Raw genomic sequence first — 20,140 nt, 5'->3', positions numbered from 1 at the left:
GGTCTTAACTATCTTCAGTAGTATCATCTGCAAATTTGCCAATTTTGTCTTGAAGGCCAAGACGATAACAGTGTCCAAAAAAAAAAAAAAGTAGATACATTCATGGAGGATAGGTCCATCAATGGCTATTAGCCAGCATGGGCAGGGATGGTGTCCCAGAAGCTGGGACTGGGTGACAGGGGATGGATCACTTTTACCTGTTTTGTTTATTCCCTCAGGATACTGAGCTAGATGGTCCTTTGGTCTGACCCTGTATTGCCGTTCTTATGATCATTCTGGTCCTGTTTGCCCTTAGAAGTCTATTAATTATTCCTTTGTCATTATCTTCCTAGAAGTTAAAATACCATCTAAGGGAGGCAACTAACTCCAGGAATTACTGTGCCCCAGCTTTTAACCTGTCACGTCAGATATAAGTACTACATAAAAGTCAAGAATGATTCTAGTCTATAGCCATTCACTCTGGAAAACACAGCAAAGGGGGAGTTAACGGTAAGGTTTGCGGAGTTAGACACCTGAGAACATGTGACCATACAAATTCAGTGTAAAAGAGGATGTTATTTAACTGGGTATTCACAGCACATACATCATACACACAATGCAATAACTACAGCGAGACGTGAAGAAAATGCAAGGGACCCCTTGGCCGACCACGGAATCACCCGACTTCATGTTTTGTGCCGAACTTACAGCATTTCTAGACCAGGCTTTGAGAGGCCATGACAACAAACCCGTCAGCCCCACATGGGATGACTCTGCGCAAACGGGCAGTAAAGCCCAGGGCAGCAGCGGGAAGGCTCAGCGCTTTCTCCGGCGGGATGGGCGAAGGGGGTAGGCTTGTCCGCCTCTGGCCCCTCCCGGCCCGAGCCCTGGCAACCCGGCCTCCAGCGCGGGGGTCGGGCCTGCTCAGGGCGTGGGGCCTAGCCCACATCCCCATCGACTCGAGACCGCCCGGGGGAGTGGGAGCAGGGCCCGGTGCGGGATGGGCAGCGGGGACGAGCTGCCTTGGGAAGCCCCACCTCCCCTGGCCCTAGGCTCATTTACCACCCGGCCCCCTCGCCTCGCCCTACTCCGCTCCTGAGCGGAGCGCGGCCCAGCACCCGCCCCTTCTGGACCTCCCGGCTTTGATCCCCTAGAGTCGCTCCTTTCGCGGCCCACGGGCACCCCCTCCCCGGGCCGCCCCCACCGGAAGTGGGTGGTGCCGGTCGGGTTGCGTTCGGCAGCGGACCGGAAGTAACCCGGCAGTTCCAGTGGCGTAGCCCGGATGCTGCGCTGGCTGTTTCCGGCCACCTCAGTAGTAGAGGCCAGTCAGAGGGTGGCAGCTGGCAGGCAGGGCGGGCGCGGGGCCGAGCAGCGGCAGCGGCTCCCGGGTTGGAGCGGCGCAGACATGGTGCTGCTGACTATGATCGCGCGGGTGGCGGATGGGCTCCCCCTGGCCGCCTCCATGCAGGAGGATGAGCAGGTGAGCGACCGAGACACCACCCCTCTCCCGGCCCAGAGCCCCCGAGACCCCCCCAAGCCCCACCCTCTCCCGGCCCAGAGCTCCCCAATTTTCCCCCCCTCCCGCGACCCCCCCAGATTCCCCCGCTCCCGGCCCAGAGCCCCCCAGATTCCCCCCACTCCCGACAGGTCCCCCCTCTCTCGCCCCAGAAGTCCCCCCCCCAAGCACCCCCTCCCGGCCACCGAGATCCTCCCCAGATCCCTTCTCTCCCTGTTCAGAGGCCCCCCTTCCCGAGCCAGAGCCCTTCCCCAGACGCACACCCTCTCTTCCTGGCCCAGAGCCCCCCTCAGACTGAGATCCGTCCTAGGGGGGGACACAGACGCTGTGTGGAGGCTTACAAAGCAGACCCTAGGTGGGTTGGATGTGTGCCCCCAGAAGGCTGTGGTAGAGCTTGACTGTGCTGGCAAACGTGAGTTTCATGCAAGGTTGATGACATTTGGCACTGTTCTTCTCGCACTGTGACCCCGTTGGACACTAGACTCACCCACCCCCTGGGACGGAGAGAAAGACATGAAAAAGAAATAGATTAAATAGTGTATTAATGGGTGATTAGTCCACTGACAACAGAGTGAAGTATAGCCTTATAATTCTGGAACCTAATGGTACCTTTTTAATGTTAGTTGGAGCTCTTTTCCAATTCAGCAAGGCTACTTCTGTTATAACCAATTATAATACTCATTAACATCAAACCTACCGATAAGCAGATTTACATTTTTGCCACCTTTTTATTGGCTGTTTACATTATACATTATTTAAATTAACACTTGCACGAATGTTATTTTCAAACTATTAATACAATCATTTTAATAAGTGATTTTTAAATTTTAAAATGTTTTATTAAAAATTCTGCTAAAACAGTTATAACCAAATCATAGCCACAACATAACTTTGGGTCATGTCTTTGTTACCTTCAGTTTTTTTTATTTTACTATTTTCAATTTATTTTTAGCTTTTTTTAAACTACCAGCTTTAATTTTCCATACTTGTCTACATTTAAGCTAACTGAAACCTAAGCCTAATTTTGATTTAACCTATTTTATAGGCTACAGCAGACACAACTTACATTGATTAAAGGTCTTTTCTGTTGGGTAGGAGTGCCACCTCCCCAAACTATGCTATTTATGTGACAGAAGCATTCTTCCATCAACGTAGTTGCATCTGTCCTGGGGGTTGGTTCAGCATAGCGATGTCAGGGGGGTGTTTTTTTCACACCCCGCCTGATGTAGGTGTGTAGACTAAGATTTATAGCCCTTGAGAAAGGTGGAGACTAGATTTGGCACCAAGATCTAGGCACCCCGCCTCCCCCCAGCATCTAGACTCCCGAGAGAGAGACCATGTGTCTCCTCAGTATCAATGAAGTTCCTAGCGAGCCTTCCTGCACTGAGATCCCAAAGTAGATCAAAACTGTGTAAGACGCCACGACCCACCCATCAGTGAGATTCTCACATACGTGCACACTTTTGAGGGAGCAAGCTAATACTTCTGGAGAGAGAGATCCTGGCAGTATGTCTTCACTGCAGTGTAAGCCCAGGTTAGTAGAACTCAAGTTAGCAGCAGGGCCAGCGCTTCCACTAGGCGACCCTAGGCCTCACTTGCTCCGGGACCCGCCACCGAAGTGCCCCGAAGATGTGGAGCGGAAGGACCCCCCGCCGCCGAATGCTCAGAGGAGGAGCACTGCCGCCTAGGATGGCAAAAACCCTGGCGCCGCTCCTGGTTAGCAGACCCAGGATTTGTTAACCAAGGTTTGACCATCTATACTCACTTGTAACCCGAGGAATTGTTGAACCTTGGGTCCCAGCTTGGGGCTCCAGCATCCATGCTACATTATACTGGTCTGAGTCCAACCACCCTTATCCCAGACTTCTTAGCACCCTCCCAAAATGTGTCCACTCTACCCCTTTGTTCATGGTGCCATGTGGGAAAACTTGACTGTCCAGAGGACAAAGAAAGCTGGCCTGTGGGATTGTAGGACATTTTTGGCACAGCGTGAGTCTAGCAGGGCTGTGTCTACACTGCAAAGTAATAGGGCTTGAACCCTGTGTTCCAGTTTGACTCAGACTTGGACCCTTCACCCGTGGGGTACTGGGACCCAGGGTCCAAGTCCTGAGTTAGCACAATTTGTGTGTAGACAGATGGGAGTGGGGTAGGCTTAAGCCTGAGTTCAAACCTGGGGCTGACACTGCAGTATAGATATACCATTTGAATCATGAACTCTTCCCCTCTCCCTCAGGGCAGTGAGACTGAAGCACCTTCTCTGGACCAAGACCCTGCACAAGAGATGCCACAAAAAACAAAACAAAACTCCCTAGGGGACCTCCTAAATGGGGACTGAGATATTCATCAGAGGTAGATTCCTGAGATTTACCAGCACCTACCACTTAGTTTGACTGTGTTCATTGACTTCAGATCCAATTCTGGTAAAACTGTTTGAGGTTAGCTATGGATATCATGTTAGTTTCCTTGTGGGAAAGGGCCTGCCTATACCTTAAGAGGTTGTTGTATTGTTTGTAGTTCATTTTGCCATATGGTAGAACCATGCCTAATAGACTTTTTTCCCTTCTCAGTCAGGTCGGGACCTGCAGCAGTATCAGAGCCAAGCTAAACAGCTTTTCCGGAAGTTGAATGAACAGTCGCCTACCAGATGCACCCTAGAAGCAGGATCCATGGCTTTCCAGTAAGTAAAACATGCTGTAGAGATTAAGGTGGAAAATGTAGGTATCCCAACCTACATCTATAGAAAACTGAAAGGTACTTCCAGGAGACATTGGAGGTATATTAGAAATTGGGCCATCAGAGAAGAGTAAGAGTCATCCCACCAGCCATGGGAAACCTGTGCTCAGAGAGAGAGTGTTATTTCCTTTTATATCCTTTCAATCATTTTAAAATTTCTTTTCTTCTCTAGCATTGTTAGACTTCCTGCATTCCTATCCAGTTCTTGTATTCGGCCACTCTCTTTTCTGTAGACTGCATATATTTGGTTCCCTTTATGTTTTCTCTACAGATTGTGCCCACTAATCATTCTAGCATCTGTTGTCCTTTGGATTCTCTGAGGTTTATCAATATATTTTTTTAATAGTGAGGAGTCCCACCTATACTTAGGTTAGCATTACCACAGTTGATTCTTCCTATACAAGATTCTCTTCTCTCTCCATTCCACTATAGTATATACTTTCATGTATCAGCCTTGCAATACGAGCTCATCTAATTTGCTGTTCATTATTTCCCTGATTCTCCTCAGCATTTCTGCTCTCCAGCAAGCATTGTCCATGTTTTATACACTTTTGATTAGTATTAATAACCCAAAGTGTCTTAGCTGCATTTAGCTCATCCCTTTGAGTTCGCTGTCTCTCTTTAAAACCTTCCATAATGTTTGCCCTTTGCTTTCATTGTAAACCCTTCTAAGTTAGGGTCATCTGCAAATCTTACTGATGTACAACATAGTTCTAGCAGACTTGCTCAGGGTAAGCAGCGAGCTGGCAAAATCTGCAGGCGACACAACATTATGTAGGTTAAGACCTAAGAAGACTGATGTACTTCAGAGGGACTTAATCAAGCTAGGCAGCACAGTGGCAGTTGAAGTGAAATGTTGACACATTCAAAGCTATGCACATTGGAACCTCCTAGGTTCTAAACCAGGGGTTGGCAACCTTTCAGAAGTGGTGTGCCGAGTCTTCATTTATTCACTCTAATTTAAGGAGGTTTCGCGTGCCAGTAATACATTTTAATGTTTTTAGAAGGTCTCTTTCTATAAGTCTATAATATATAATGAAACTATTGTTGTATGTAAAGTAAATAAGGTTTTTAAAATCTTTAAGAAGCTTCATTTAAAATTAAATTAATATGCAGAGCCCCCCGGACCGGTGGCCAGGACCTGGGCAGTGTGAGTGCCACTGAAAATCAGCTCGCGTGCCGCCTTCGGCACATGTGCCATAGGTTGCCTACCCCTGTTCTAAACTAAAGATTGAAAACATTTGACTGGCTACCTTTAGAGAGGAGATTAATAAGAGGGGACATAAAAGTATACAAAATGATGAAAGTTATAGAGAAGGTAGAGGCACCTCTAATCACCTTCTCTCATAACACAAAAACAAGGGAACAGCGAAGTAAACAAAAAGGTGGCAAAGTCAAAACTGATAAAGGAAATTGTTTTCAATGCAATTAATTGCCACAGGATCTCATTGAGGGCAAGACGGTAGCAAGATTTAAAAAATTTGTACAGGTAAAAATATCTAGAGTTAAAAACCCTTGTTTGGAAGCACCCTCATGGCACAAAGCCAGTCTGTAATAGTTGGGGCTTAGGAGGCAGCTTTCCTCAAGATGGGTTAACTCATAATCACTTACTGCAGGTTTTTCCACATTTTTTCACTTTTCTCTAAAGCAGTCTGGTGCTGGCCATTGTTGGCAATAGGATGCTGGACTAGGTAGCCCACTGGTTTGATCCAGTCAGGCAATTCCTGTGTTGAGAATTTCTGTTCCCAAAGATGCTACTTGATACCTCTTCCCAGTTTGCAGTCAATCTGTCAGTCATTTGTTTCCATACCACAATATTATCCAAACATCATTCTGACTTCCACTGAGATGCCTGGGGAAGATATCTAAATCATACTAAAGCTCTTGCTATGTAGTGTCCATAGTTCTCTCTGCTTACCAAACTTATAACTATATCAAAAAAGGCTATCCGGTTTTTGGTCACAGTTATTTATGAATCACAACCACCTTGCAGTGGCTTTGATCTCATCAGAGCTGTTAAACTAAGAAAATTCAGCCAAGTTCAGTATTTCTCTGGGAGATCTTAGAGGTGCAGTTGAGGGGTGTTGGAAGTGTTGTGGGTGAGTAGGCAGGGGAGGAGCACTTTGCCCTGTGAGTCAGCATTGAAGCAGTTCTTCAGCCAGCTGTTAAGGCAGGGGTGGGCAAACTACGGCCCGTGGGCCGGATCTGGCCCCACAGGGCTTTGGATCTGGCCCACGGGATTGCCCTCTGTGGCACTGTGGGCCCCACGCCGCTCTCAGAAGCGGCCAGCACCACGCCCCTGCAGCCCTCGGGCGGGGGGGCTCCATGCGTTACCCTTGCCTCCAGGCATCACCCCCCGCAGCTCCCATTGGCTGGGAACGGGGAACCGCGGCCAATGGGAGCTTCGGGGGAGGTACCTGGAGGCGCGTCAAGGGCAGAGCACATGGAGCCCTCCGCCCCGCCCTTCCACAGGGGCTGCAGCGCTTCCTGGAGCGGCGCGAGGCCGGGGACAGGGCAGGCATGCAGGGAGCCTGCCCTGAGCCCGGTGCACGCCGCTGCCACCCCAGAGCCGCTTTAGGTAAGCGGCGCCTGGCCGGAGCCCAAACCCCTCCTGCCCCCTAACTCCCTGCCCTAAGCCCCTGCCTGCACCTCGCACCCCTCCTGCACCCCAACTCCCTGCCCTGAACTCGTGCTGCATCCTGCACCCCTGTGCACCCCAACCCCTTGCCCTGAGCCCCCTGCCACACCCTGCACCCCAACCCCTGCCCTGAGCCCCCTCCTGCACGTCGCACCCCTCCTACACCCCAACCCCCTGCCCTCAGCCCTCTTTGACCCAATCCCTTGCCCTGAGCCCCTTCTTGTACACCGCACCCCCTCCCACACCCCGCACTCCCTCCCACACCGCAACCCCCTGCCCCGGCCCTGCATACAATTTCCCCACTCAGATGTGGCCCTTGGCCCAAACAGTTTGCCCACCCCTGTGTTAAGGGGTGCAGATTGCTGCTGGTACCATTTTTAGGATGAGACATAAAGTCACAGATGAAAAAGAAAATCCGTTTTAGTTTTAAACAAAAATTCTAATGAAACTTTTGATAATGCTGAATTAAAAAAAAATGGTGTTTGAGATTTGGCCTAAAATAGTCCTATTTAGTGGCTAGTGCATTAGCTTGGCCGAGGAGAAAAATGTTCTTCATTAACTGACGTACTAACTGCTTGAAAATAACATAGTGCAGAGTAAAAAATTTCATGACAGATGTCGTGGAGCAAAATGGAATGTGCACTTCTCCAAATGTGCTGAGGTGTTAATATGAATAGCCTTGAAACAGACAAAGTTTGAAGAAACTTTGGCTCTCACTGAGACCCCCAAACCAAGTTTGAAGAATTTTCTTCGGCCATTTTAATGTTGGAGATTAAAGTCAAAAAGCCTTACAACCAACTCAGTTATCATGGCATGTGAGTATACACACTGATAGGTATGCAGGTGATAAGTGCCTATGCAGTCCGCTGTGAAATTAGTTACTAGCTGACCTTTGGCTGATTAGTGTTGTAAGTCTTTAAGTGCACAGATTACTAGTTTCATGAAAAGGCAACCCTTGGCCTTTGCCAGCTGGTGCCTCTTAAAGAAGTGTTTTTTTCCTCTCTCTTAAAATAAATATAAAATATTAAAATAAATATAAGAAATTAAATTCCAAAAGTATATGAATTAAGATTGCACAGATAAACATTCAGAAATCAAGAATGCAAAAAGTTAAAGGTGGCCAACTGTATCTCTGTCCCCTACATACATGCATTGCAAAAAGGGCTAATTACATGATTTTATACTGTGTTAAAATTTATACCAAAAAAGTGTTAGTGCAGCGTTAAAGTTGAGAAATCAAGCCGTTACGTGAGAAAATTTATATTACGGTTAATCTGGGGTGGCAATGCTATGCGGCATTGGAAATCTGTGTGCTTTCTCTACTGATATAGAAAACTTGGAATCCGAAACAGCTAATATCATAAAAGGAGTAAAAACAGCTCTGGGAAACATGGAGACCAAGGCAAGAGAGCTCAGATCAAAACCGGCTGGCCTAAAGTGTGATGGTGCGGCTGTGCATATGACAGGAGACCGTGTTAAGAGAAGATATTGTACTCTAGCTTGCTGTTACACCTGTACCCCGATATAACGCTACCCGATATAACACGAATTCAGCTATAACGCGGTAAAGCAGTGCTCCAGGGGGGCGGGGCTGTGCACTCCGGTGGATTAAAGCAAGTTCGATATAAAGCGGTTTCACCTATAATGCGGTAAGATTTTTTGGCTCCCGAGGACAGCGTTATATCGAGGTAGAGGTGTATGTGCCTCATAGGAGATTATCCCTATCTTAAAAGGTTTTGTTTTGAAATATGTTTTCTCATTTTGCTCTTCGAATCCTGAAAGATTATGGATTGCTCAAGCTCTTGATAATGATTTGAAGTAACAGTGGGTTATGCTGGGAGGGATCCAGTATGTGTATTGGGTTGGTAGTCAGGCCAGAACACTGAAGACAAGGATCAGAAATGATCGTTTGGCTAGCACTGTTTTGGAACATACTTTAGAAACTGGGTCATGGACTGATGTGGAACAAGTTAGGGGCTTTCTTAGGGTAAATCAAGAAGCTAATTTGTGAGTATATTCTATTCCATGGTGGACAGTGGTGACTACACTTACTGTTCAAGGCAAGCCCCGTTGTTGTTTGAGGCTTTTTACTAAAGCTAGGAAGTGCCATGTTGGGAGTGCAACAAAAACAGATAATCCTGGCCTCTCTGTCCAAAAATTAATTCTTGAATGTGGCAAATTTGAAGGATTTAAACATTTCTGGGTCGCTAGAGGCTAAGCTGAGGAAAAATCAGATCTGTATGCTTGAAGCTGCTGTTGAACATATGGATACCAGAATTACCAGGCTATTGTATGGTTTCAAAACTTTCATTCCACACAGCAGCCTAGTGATTGAGAAAATAATTGGCCCATTTTGGCAATGTACAAATTAACAGCGTGTTAAATCACTACATATAGGTGTTAAGTAAAGAGAAAAGGATAGGTGACTTACCAGTTACTTTTAATGCCAATAAATCCACAATAGTGCATATGCATAATGAAAGTTTTGAACCCCTAGGCAACCTATCTTAGTCCCATCAATAACAATATAACCTCTATGTCCTCATTGTCTTGTATCACTGTGGTGCTACAATACGAGTTTTCCACAGTTATTTAAATTAAAACAAGCCCCCAAACACACACGTGTGCTTTGTTGCATGCCATGACTTGGGCCATTCAATTATATCTGCATCCAGTGTAGGTGACTTTCAGCCCTCTCTGGTATGCTGTACTACTGGCTGGAAGAGGAACAAACATGGTAATAAACATAATCACAGTTAGCATTCAACAGCAGGCAGCACTAGTTAGTGGAGGGGTAGCTAAGTGCTATTCTGTATGTTCAGATCTAAATCTCAAAATCCAATGGACTTCATCCAATCGGATTTGTTCTTGAATTAGAAATAAAATACATATTCTCTGTTCTGGCATGGGAACTCAAACTGACACTAAAGTAAGGACAAAACTAAACTTGCAAGAACAAATGATAGTTAGACACTAAAAAAGGGATTGCGGGGGGGGGGGGGGGGGGGGGAGATTAAACCCTGGCTCATTAGTCAAAAACAAAACAAGTGGAATGCAGCAAAGTGCCATTAAGCAGTCACACCAGCTACTATATTTCATCATAACCTACATGTGAATGAGGCCACAGCCTGAAAATTATTAGCACAATCACACTTTCTTGTCAGATAACAAAACCTGAAGTCCCAGTGGCCCATGGACAAGCAGCATTTCTGTTTCTCAGCTTGCCTCTGTGAGGCTTTGTGTATGGGAAATGGAGTCCCATGTCTAAGACTCATCCAGGGTGGAGTTTGGGATGCCCCAACTAGTCTCCTAAGGCTGTGCAGGGCTGACCACCTATCTGATGATTGCCAGGGGATTGATGCAGTTTTGAATCTCTGTAGGAGATGCCACAATAGTCTTCTCTCCCTATTCTCCCCCCCCCCCACCCCCCCTTTCCTGCTGACCTCCAGGAGAAGATGCTCCTGTGCACTGTACAACATATCCTCTCCCCCATACATTATGGAGCTGCCCTACTGGGTCAGACCACGGTGCATCTTGGTCAGTATCCTGGCTCCGACAGTGGTCTGTACCAAAGCTTGAGGGGGAGTATACAGAACAGGGCAATTATGGAGTGATCCACCCCATCTTTCACTCCTGGCTTTTTGTAGTCAGAGGTTAGGGTTGCCCTGTGTATGTGTTTGCCTTCCTGACTGTTTTGGCTAATAGCCATTGATGGACTTATTCAGTTCTTTTTTTTTAACCGAGTTATACTTTTGGCCATCACAATACCTGTGTCAATGAGTTCCGCAGGTCAGTTGTGTGTCATGTGAAAAAGTACTTTCTCTTGTTTATATAAAACCTGCTCCCTGTTAATTTCATCACCTGAGCCTTGGTTTTTATATTATGGGAAAGGCTAAATAACACTTCTCTGCGCTCACTTTCTCCATGCTGTTCATTTTATAGACCTCTATCATATCCCCCCTTAGTCGTCTCTTTTCTAATCTTTTTTAGTCTCTCCTCATACGGAAGCCATTCCCTACCCTTGATCATCTTTGTTGCCCTTTTCTGTACCTTTTCCAGTTCCACTACATCCTTTTTGAGATAGGGTGACCAGAACTGGATGTAGTATTCAAGGTGTGGATTTACCGTGGATTTATATAGTGGGATTATGATAATATCTGATTTATTTTCTTTCCCTTTCCTAATAGTTCTTAAGATACTGTTAAGCTTTTTTACCACTGCTGCACATTAAGCAGAAGTCCAGGGTGATGCCAAGATCTTCCTTGAGTGATAACAGCTAATTTAGAACCCAACATTTGGGATTATTTTTTCCAGTGTGCATTACTTTGCACTTACCAATGTTGAATTTAATCTGCCATTTTGTTACCAGAAAGGGCATGGGAGTGTGGGGCCTGCCTCCTTCAGATGACAGAATGTCAGCAGGAAGAGGGGAAAGTCCCTTATTCTGCTAAGTCCAATGTCAGGACTTTTTAAAACAACAAACAAAAACACTAAGGAAATTCCCAGGCAAAACTTTGTTAAAATGAAGTTAAAAGCCTTTGGCAGGGATTGAACCCATGATCTGAAGCCTCAATAATACTGTAGTTAGGGAAAAGAAAAGAAAAACTAAGGTATTCAGAAAGACTTAAAATGAAGCCTAACGTGTAAAACTGTGGAAATTCAGTCATGATACTTGCAGTAGAGTAACTCTGTCCTGAGCAATGCACCGAGAACCTGAAACTTAGACTACAATATCCATCCCAAACAAACAGTTCATCTTAGCAGGGGATGCTAGAGCTAGACTATAGTATGCTGGTTTGTGCCAACTCAGCTGCCTTTGTGGCTATGAAGTCCAAATAAAAATGCTTTACAATGTCCTGGTAAGATGAGCTTGCTGAAAGGAGTCATTCCCCACTCCTCATTAAGGGCTCCAACCTGCCAAGCATTGCGTGCTCTCATCACCTTGCAGGGTCAGGCCCTAGGATTCTGCATTCCAGCCAGCCATCCAAGATGATGTCTCATATAAATTCTCCTAGGAGGGTGAGTAGATGGAGATTATGGTATTTGCAGAGGAAAGGAAAGGAAAGGGTTAGTGCAATGACAAGATATCCCAATATTGGGGAGACACTTATGAAGCCTGCTGTGCGATGCCTGGTATGCTTTTGTGTGTAGTATAATAATAAACCCAAAGGCTGGGACACTCCACCATAGAGAAGGAAATATGAAAAAGGGAAAAGTGGTGTCTTACAGGGGCAGGGTTAAAATGTGTCCGGTTTGTTCTCTTCTAGCTACGTTATTGAGAAAGGGGTGTGTTACCTGGTGTTGTGTGAGGCCACCTTCCCCAAGAAGCTGGCCTTTGCATATCTGGAGGATTTGCATTCCGAGTTTGATGAACAGCATGGAAAGAAGGTGCCGACGGTCTCCAGGCCTTATTCCTTCATTGAGTTCGGTGAGGTCCTTCCCCTTGAGACTAATTAATAAACATCCTGTTTGTTTGGCCACATTAGCCTCTCCCAGCTCAGGCCATGGAACTTACCACTGACAGTGGAGAAATCTGGTGCTCTCTATGAGCCAGGCATGCCAGGTATGTGAATGGAGAAATGGTAGGGGAAATGGCAAATTTTCTACAATCCAACTTTCCGCTTTTTCTTGTTAGCATTCGTGTGCACCTTGCTCACTCTCTCTGCAGTGCTCTGCACTGGGGTAGCCCAGAAAAAGACAGCACTGGATGCTCATGCTCCGTGGGCAGCCATATTGTTACTCTAGGCAGCGGTTCTCCCCTGATTGTGTTAAAGGGTGAGAAGCAAACCAGCAAACTTCCTCTCACTTGAGGTCACATGGGCAATGTAGGGACTTCCAAAACAGCCCTCAGCTGTACTTTTATGGCAGCATTGGAGAGGTGTGGGAAGTGGATGTGAAGCATGGTGGAGCCAACTCTCATTAAGCATTGAGGAAACCTCTGAGCTGATTGGCTTCAGATGTACATGTCCTCTTTTGGGTGGCCTGTTCTTGTAAGTCCAAAGGGCATCCATCCTGTCAACTGCTTTGTCCCTGGTGAAGGCACGCAGGATGCAACGTGCTCTAAAACAAGTCATCAGTGTTCCTTGTGTCTGTCAGGGGAGGAAGGGGTTGTTAAATTGCCCTTGGGGTATGCTGTCATGAGGTCAGGTGGTTGGGATCTACTCAGAGCGGGGTAAGAGGTGTGGTGGTGGGTGCAGTTTTGGAGGGAAAGAGGTGGAGGCTGGCTCGAGGGATGTTCTTGGCATGGCAGGCAGGAAGTGCTAGGAGGAAAAGTTTTCCATGTTGACAACCACCTTTTGTTCCAGACACTTACATCCAGAAAACCAAAAAACTCTACATTGACAGCCGGGCAAGAAGGAACTTAGGCTCCATCAATACAGAGTTACAGGATGTGCAGAGAATCATGGTGGCCAACATTGAAGAAGTCTTACAGCGAGGAGAGGCGCTCTCAGGTACACGGAGTTCAGCTTTTGAAACTCCTTCCTCTCTCTGAGGCTGGCAGGCGGGAGATGGCTGAAGGAAGGATTCTGAGACTGGGTGGCAAAGAGGGCCTCCTGAATCAAGATTGCCTTGTAGTGTGTATGTCTGGCTGAAAGTGCATTTTCATTTGTCTGATCTACATCATAAATAAGGCTAAGATTTAGAATGGGGTATAAAAGTCATGGATAGGTCACAGGCAATAAATAAAAATTCGTGGCCCGTGACCTGTCCATGGCTTTTACCAAAAATACCTGACTAAACATCTACTGCTGCTTTGGGCCCTGCTCGAGTGCTGGGGGTTGGCTGCCCCCGGCTGCTGCTCCTGGGGACTGCTCACCGGACGGCTTCCGGGCACCCCTGGGGCTGCTGCTCCAGCTGCCTCAGGACCGCTGCTGTTCGGGCGGTCCCCAGGGCACCCGCAAGACCGCTGCTCAGGCGCTCCCCAGAGCCAGCCACACTGGCCACTGTTCTAGCGGTCCCCAGAGCCAGCTGCCTGGGGCCTCCTGAGCAGCAGGCAGTGCGGCTGGCCCCAGGGACAGCCAGAGCAGCTGGCCCCGGGTCACTCCAGCAGCGGCAGGTGCAGCTGGCTGTGGGGCGGCCCTGAAGTCAGCCACACCAGCCGCTGCAGAAGGCATGGAGATTGCAGAAAGTCAAGGAATCTGACTTCCGTGACCTCTGTGAAAGAATAGCAGCCTTAATCATAAACCATCTGGCAATTTGTAACCCTACTTTGGGAGGAGCCAAAGCCCCTTGTGGGCTTGGGGCTGTTCTTGTCCTGTAAAGATGAATGTTGGTGGTGTGTGTCAAGGACAGGAGTGATGTGTGCTAGTGTTTTGAAGGTGCTGGTGAAGTTACTGTTGACCCTTCTGTTTGGGGAGGTAAACAGTTTATATTGCATTGTGTTGTGGCTTGGCTAACAAGCTTAATGTAGGAATCCTTCAGAACATGAGGAATGGAGTATGCACAATAAATCAGATAAAGCTCCAATAGAGCAGCTGCAATTATCTATGAACACAATACAGCGGGAGTGTCTTTGAGTAGCAGCCGTGTTAGTCTGTATCCGCAAAAATAACAGGAGTACTTGTGGCACCTTAGAGACTAACAAATTTATTAGAGCATAAGCTTTCGTGGGCTACAACCCACTTCTTCGGATGCATCCGAAGAAGTGGGTTGTAGCCCACGAAAGCTTATGCTCTAATAAATTTGTTAGTCTCTAAGGTGCCACAAGTACTCCTGTTATTTTTGCGGGAGTGTCTTGTTACTGTTAATCCTGCAATTAATCTGCTTCCACTTTCTCTTCCTTAACAGCTTTGGATTCCAAGGCCAACAACTTGTCCAGTTTGTCCAAGAAGTACCGTCAAGATGCAAAGTATCTTAACATGCGTTCCACCTATGCCAAACTGGCAGCTGTAGCTGTGTTTTTTATCATGTTAATAGTCTATGTGAGGTTCTGGTGGCTGTGAGATGTTGGCAGTCACTGGAGAGGGAGAGCCTGTAGCATGGCAGGTGTATGTGTGCAGCACACTTTGTTCACGGGGATGTGCATTAGAATCCACACAGGACTGTCACCTTTAAGGGTGTGTCCTGAAAATGATACCTGAGTACTACACTGCTTAGTGAATCTTAATCATAGGTATAAAGTCTTCTTGGTGGACTAGAGGCTTTTCCTATGAGGCACTAAACACTAGGGACTTGGTAGAGTGTGGCTTCCCAGTGTACTAAACTCATTAACAGTGCTGTTTGATGTGTCCTGGAGCAGTTAATCAGTGAAGTTTATCCTAATCAGGCGGTACTGGCAATAGTCACTTCTTCCTCCCTTTTAAAAAGTAGCTCTAGTGGGAAATGGACTCTAATGAACATTCCTTGTGTCAGCAATGTTTGCTTTTCTAGAATCTGGGTCTGCATTTGCTTTTTTAAAACAAGACTCCCTTGTTTGAAGACTGATTCTGCACTGTACATATGTAATGGCTTTCACCCTTGTCAAACTAGCTATTGTTGGGTTTTCATTGTCTGACATCTTTGCTTGTTAAATTTTCAATTGCTTTAGGAATAAATGGATATTAAATTATGCCTTAAAATTGCATTATGTTTAGTCTTAGGAGAGACAGTGAAAGGCCACTATCACTGACTCCTACAAAATTAAACTACTAGTTTGTAAATCTCACTTTCCTGGCAGTTGTGTATAAGAGCTTGTTTTAACGTGACTCAGAACAGTCTGTTTGTGTAATTAAAAAGGCACTGGCCCAGGCACAATGCAAACAATTTCATCTCTGTTTTCCTGCCATCTATCTATCTCCAGAATCATTGCATTATTTCTTTCCCCTCTGTAAACATTCTTTATTCCTCAAACAAGTGTATCACTACCGCTAGCATTCCAGCACTTGCAAACTACTCTACAAAAACAGCCCAGTGTGTGTGATGAAGAAAAAGTAGAACATTTCTTTAAAGAAACATTTCCGTTTCAAGTTTCTGTGAGTTTGGTGATAGAGAATAATACAGAGTTTTAAAAACTACGATCCCTTGTTAATGTCCTGTTCTCCCTATGGTCACCCTCTCTCCACTTCTTTTGGCAAGATCTAACTGTAGCTGAAGAGAAATTCATATTGTGGGGCTACAGCATTTAATTTCTTAACTTGTTTCTCACTAGACAATGTAAATAGTTCCATCATGATGTGATTTTATATATATATATATATATATATATATTAATTATTTTATTTTTTGGTCCAAGTGCTAGAAACTGTCTTGCCTATTAGGCTTTAGTTTTTTAAATCAAAGCTCTGTTCAGGCACCCCCCACCTTTTCCACAGTAAGGTGTCTGTTTCTGTCATTATCTAGCAAGTGAACACTCTCATAGAACAGACAGAACAGAAGGAGAAATTCAAAGTTCCTCAGCACCTTCAGAAAACACTTAATCTGCTGCAACTCTGAAAGTGTAAGCTGTAACCAAGATGGTCTCCTGCAGTAAAGTAGGGCATAGGAGCGAAAAGAAGCCTGAGTGACTCCCCTCTCCTCCTCCTGTGGGCAGGCAAATAGGCAGCTAAAATTTGTCTGCTGATCTACTTGCAAACCTGATCTGTCAGTCTCATCTTCTGATTTTTGCATGATGTTTCCATTTGTTTATTTGTAGAGAGCTGTACTTTTAAATTCTTAAAAGTTGTGTCCCTGACAGATGAATGTACAAGTGATCTAGGTCTGTGTGTAACTTAGGTACTGAGAGGTGAGCAGACACCACATCTAGATTCTGTAATGACCTATAGGGAGTAAAACTCTCTTGCAGTGATTGGCAGCTCAGTGAGCAGTTGCCTGCTGCAGCCCCAGTGTCACAGTGAAATAAACACTTGCAAAAGTTCATTTCCTTTAGTGTGGAGTTTCCTGTCTATACGTACAGTGTTTTCATAAAACACCCTCTCCTTCCTTCTCATGATCCAATTTGTCCTGGGGTAGAACTGGGCAAAGGCCACTTGGTAAATGCTGTATTAATGGAGTAGGCTTGTACCTAGGGTGGAACATGTCCTTTAACTGGGGCTGGGCTCAATTTTTCGCCTATAAGTTGGGTAGAGTTTGGCAAATGTCATTGTCTTTTTCTAGCCCCTAGCGGGAAAACTTCTAATGTTACCTATTACAGGTGGGCCCAAGGCCTGCCTTTGTGACCATAAATGCATGTGGAGAGTAACATGTATGCAGCTGCAGCTATTTTGTGTAGCAGTTTGCAGCTTAGGTAGGTCTCGGCCCTGAGAAGCAAGTCTTAATTAATACAGCAAGCTAGTCAGTGCCGTATGCATTCCATGGCTTTGAATTTGCTGAAGAATCCATCCCTTGCTGTACTCAGAACTGTACTCAGAATGTGTTTTTATTTTAAAAATATTGTTCCTAGCCCTTTCCAAGGTGCAGAAGATCTTAAAAACAGGATGCAGCTAGAGTACCCTGTAGTGTGACAGTGCCTCAGACCAGTGTCCTGTCTGGGAGGGATCAGTGCTACATGCTGCAGGGGAAGTTACAGGAAACCCTGAAGTTGATGGTTGTGGAATAATCTACAACCACAAGGGGGAAAGGTTTCGCCTTCCCCCGGCAGTTGTCAGTAAGTTTATGCTATGAAGCCTGAGTGTTTAACTGAACTCTGCATGTTCATTCCCAATTTTTTTTAATCCTAAGATTTTGACATTAATATCTAATGCAATGCATTCCAAATGCTAATTGTGCATTGTTTTAAATTGGCTGCCTTCGACTTGATTATATGTCCCATGAGATGGACTCCAGGTCCAACACTGCCCTGCCTTCAGTCCAAAACAGAGGCATTCTGGGAGTTGTAGGCCTCACATCAAGAAGTGCTGGGAGGATGGGCAGTATGGAAGCGGCTCCCTTACCTCAGGGCAGGAGACAGCAAGGTGGGGGAGCTTTGGCTCTCCAGTCAAAGGCTGGGAAGAGGCCTAAACAGCAACCAGTCAGAGAGGGTCACTTGGGCATCATCACAGAACCTTCAAGTAGCCAGAACTGGAGCCTGGCACCAGGTTTTCCTGAAGTACCCTGAGGAGGGGGTATAGTCTGGGTAGAGATCCAGAGATGGAGACATCTCAGGTCTGGTTTACACCTAAAATTTAGGCCAATTTAGTGACATTGCTCAGGGCTGTGAAAAATGTCATGCCCTCTGTGATGTAGTTAGGTCAACCTAATCCCCATGGCAGATGCAGCTAAATTGATGGAAGAATTCTTTTGTTAACCTTCCTACCCCATCAAAGGTGGTGGATTTACTACAGCAATGGGAAAAAACCCTTCTGTTGCTTTAGTATCTATACTACAGCAGCATAACTGTGCCACTGTAGTGCATGTAGCATAGACATATTCCATAGAGAGAAGCGAAGGTTGTAACCTGAGCAAAGAAAAGAAGAGGGAGTTTAGGGCCAGATCAGATGCCTGCTTCATTAGCTTGGGCCAAAGGTGGGAGCTCCCCTTTGTCTCGAAAAACCATCAGAGGGCCCAGCTGTCACTGCAGAAAGGGGAAAAGACCTGGAGAATGTTTGAGAGATTAAACCAATTTATCAGTGAGGGAAGTAGAAACAATGGCCATGCTCCCCAGGTAAGACATTCCTTTTACTCCCATGGTCCCCGTGCTCTTTGCTAAGAGGGTCAATAGGAGACCCTCACTTTCTTTATGCCACTCACTTTTTTTATACCTGTATCTTAGCTCCTCTTATTAGTTTCTTCTCTTAACTAACTAGTTGCAGTCTTTTTCTGTTGGGGGGCGGGGGGGGGGGGTCTGTCTCTCAGGCTTTGTCTACACTCCAATTAGACACCCACAGCTGGCCAGTGCCAGCTGACTCAGGCTTGTGGGACTTGGGCTAAAGGGCTGTTTAATTGCGGTGTAAACTGACCCACCCAAGGTCTTTACTCCGTTCAAAATACTGAATTAAGGTAAGTTTAGTTTGTTATATTCTGTCCATTTCTCTCTCCTCCCACAGAGCATTAGGATATTCTGCTGTTTAGTTTAAGGAGGGAAGCCATACTGCTTTACAGGTTCCGTTTTGTTTGATAAGAATCTAACTCAAATTCCATCACATCCCATATACCACAGAGTCAGCCAAAAGAGGAGGAGACTCAGACTTTGAGTTTACTTTAATATGTCTCAATGCAGAAAATACCATTTTTAGCAACTTGTGGCCAGACTTTTCTTGCTCAATCTTAACTTCCAAAGATTACGTGTCAGTTGGCCACTGTGTGTCACTGAGACATTACCTGGGCTACCAGCTTCCCAAGACCCACATACAATTTATTCATAGGAACAACAGCAATAGGTTCATCCATTTAATAAATGCCTGTCAGTGGTAAAGCCAGATAAAGTTAATCAGTTTCTTAGGGGAACCTATGACCCATTTCATGGTACACACAGAACATTTTGACATTTGCATTAATATTTGGCAAGTCAGTACACTTGATAAATTTCAGATGCAGTCATTCCAGACCAAACTGCTTTGCTATCCTGTCTGCAAAGCCTCTCCCCAACTTTCTTTGGCAATGGGAGAGTCTGAATTGGAGGGGAGGGAGGAGTGGGGCGTAGCAGGGCAGGGGTTATTTTCTTTTCTAAACAGTGTGTCTGATTTGGTAGCTCAGAGATTGCACAAGGCCCTGCTGTAGTAAAGCCAGAGCGTACGAGGCACATTTCTCAACCTTTGCATGGAAGCTACTATGCAAGCTAGAGGATGCCAGAATGCGCTCCTGTCTCATCCAAAATCCTTTGTTCACCTCTTGCCTGGGGACTGTGCTGCATTATAGCTTATTTAATGCTTGTTTGTCTGCATCATACACAAAGCTCAGTGCTTATATGTAATGGGTGGGGGAAATGCCCTGTCTGGATTCCAAGGTCAGAAAGGACCCTTGTGATCATCTCCTGTATAACACAGGCTACAGGACCTCCCCAGAACAACTTCTTTTGAGCTAGAGCAGATCTTTGGATGTTTTTTAATCTTGATTTTAAAATTGCCAGTAATGGAGAATCCACCACGACAAACTGTTCCAATGGTGAGTTATCCTCACTTGTTAAAAATGTATGCCTTATTTCCAGCAGGGGGCAGTGCTGTCACAGCAAAGGACATCAGTTGTGCTTTCACTTCACTGGAATTAGAAGTTCCCCCTCCATTACCATCTCTCTTGGGAAGGAAGTTACTCCTGGCACACTGTGTAGGTTTGAGGGGGCACAGAGAAGTAGCTGATCACACTTAATGAGGGACTCCTGTACTAGCTAAGAGGCTTCCATCTACTGTATAATTTGTAAGTTTCATTTACCAATATCCTGAGCT

General features: G+C 45.8%; 1 protein-coding gene across 1 annotated transcript; it reads left to right on the top strand.

Annotated features, from left to right (window-relative positions):
* The first annotated feature begins 1,321 nt into the window (after nucleotides 1-1,321).
* SEC22B (SEC22 homolog B, vesicle trafficking protein) lies at nucleotides 1,322-15,596 on the top strand. Its single transcript, XM_065410185.1, has 5 exons — nucleotides 1,322-1,459; nucleotides 4,063-4,172; nucleotides 12,134-12,294; nucleotides 13,172-13,318; nucleotides 14,655-15,596. The coding sequence occupies exons 1-5, from the start codon at nucleotides 1,385-1,387 to the stop codon at nucleotides 14,807-14,809; spliced, it is 648 nt and encodes a 215-aa protein (XP_065266257.1). The 5' UTR covers nucleotides 1,322-1,384; the 3' UTR covers nucleotides 14,810-15,596.
* The last annotated feature ends 4,544 nt before the right edge of the window (nucleotides 15,597-20,140 follow it).

Source organism: Emys orbicularis, chromosome 8 (assembly GCF_028017835.1).
Source record: "Emys orbicularis isolate rEmyOrb1 chromosome 8, rEmyOrb1.hap1, whole genome shotgun sequence".
Taxonomy (NCBI): Eukaryota; Metazoa; Chordata; order Testudines; family Emydidae; genus Emys; species Emys orbicularis.
Note: the sequence above shows the minus strand (reverse complement) of the source record. Positions and strands in the feature narration are given on the sequence as shown.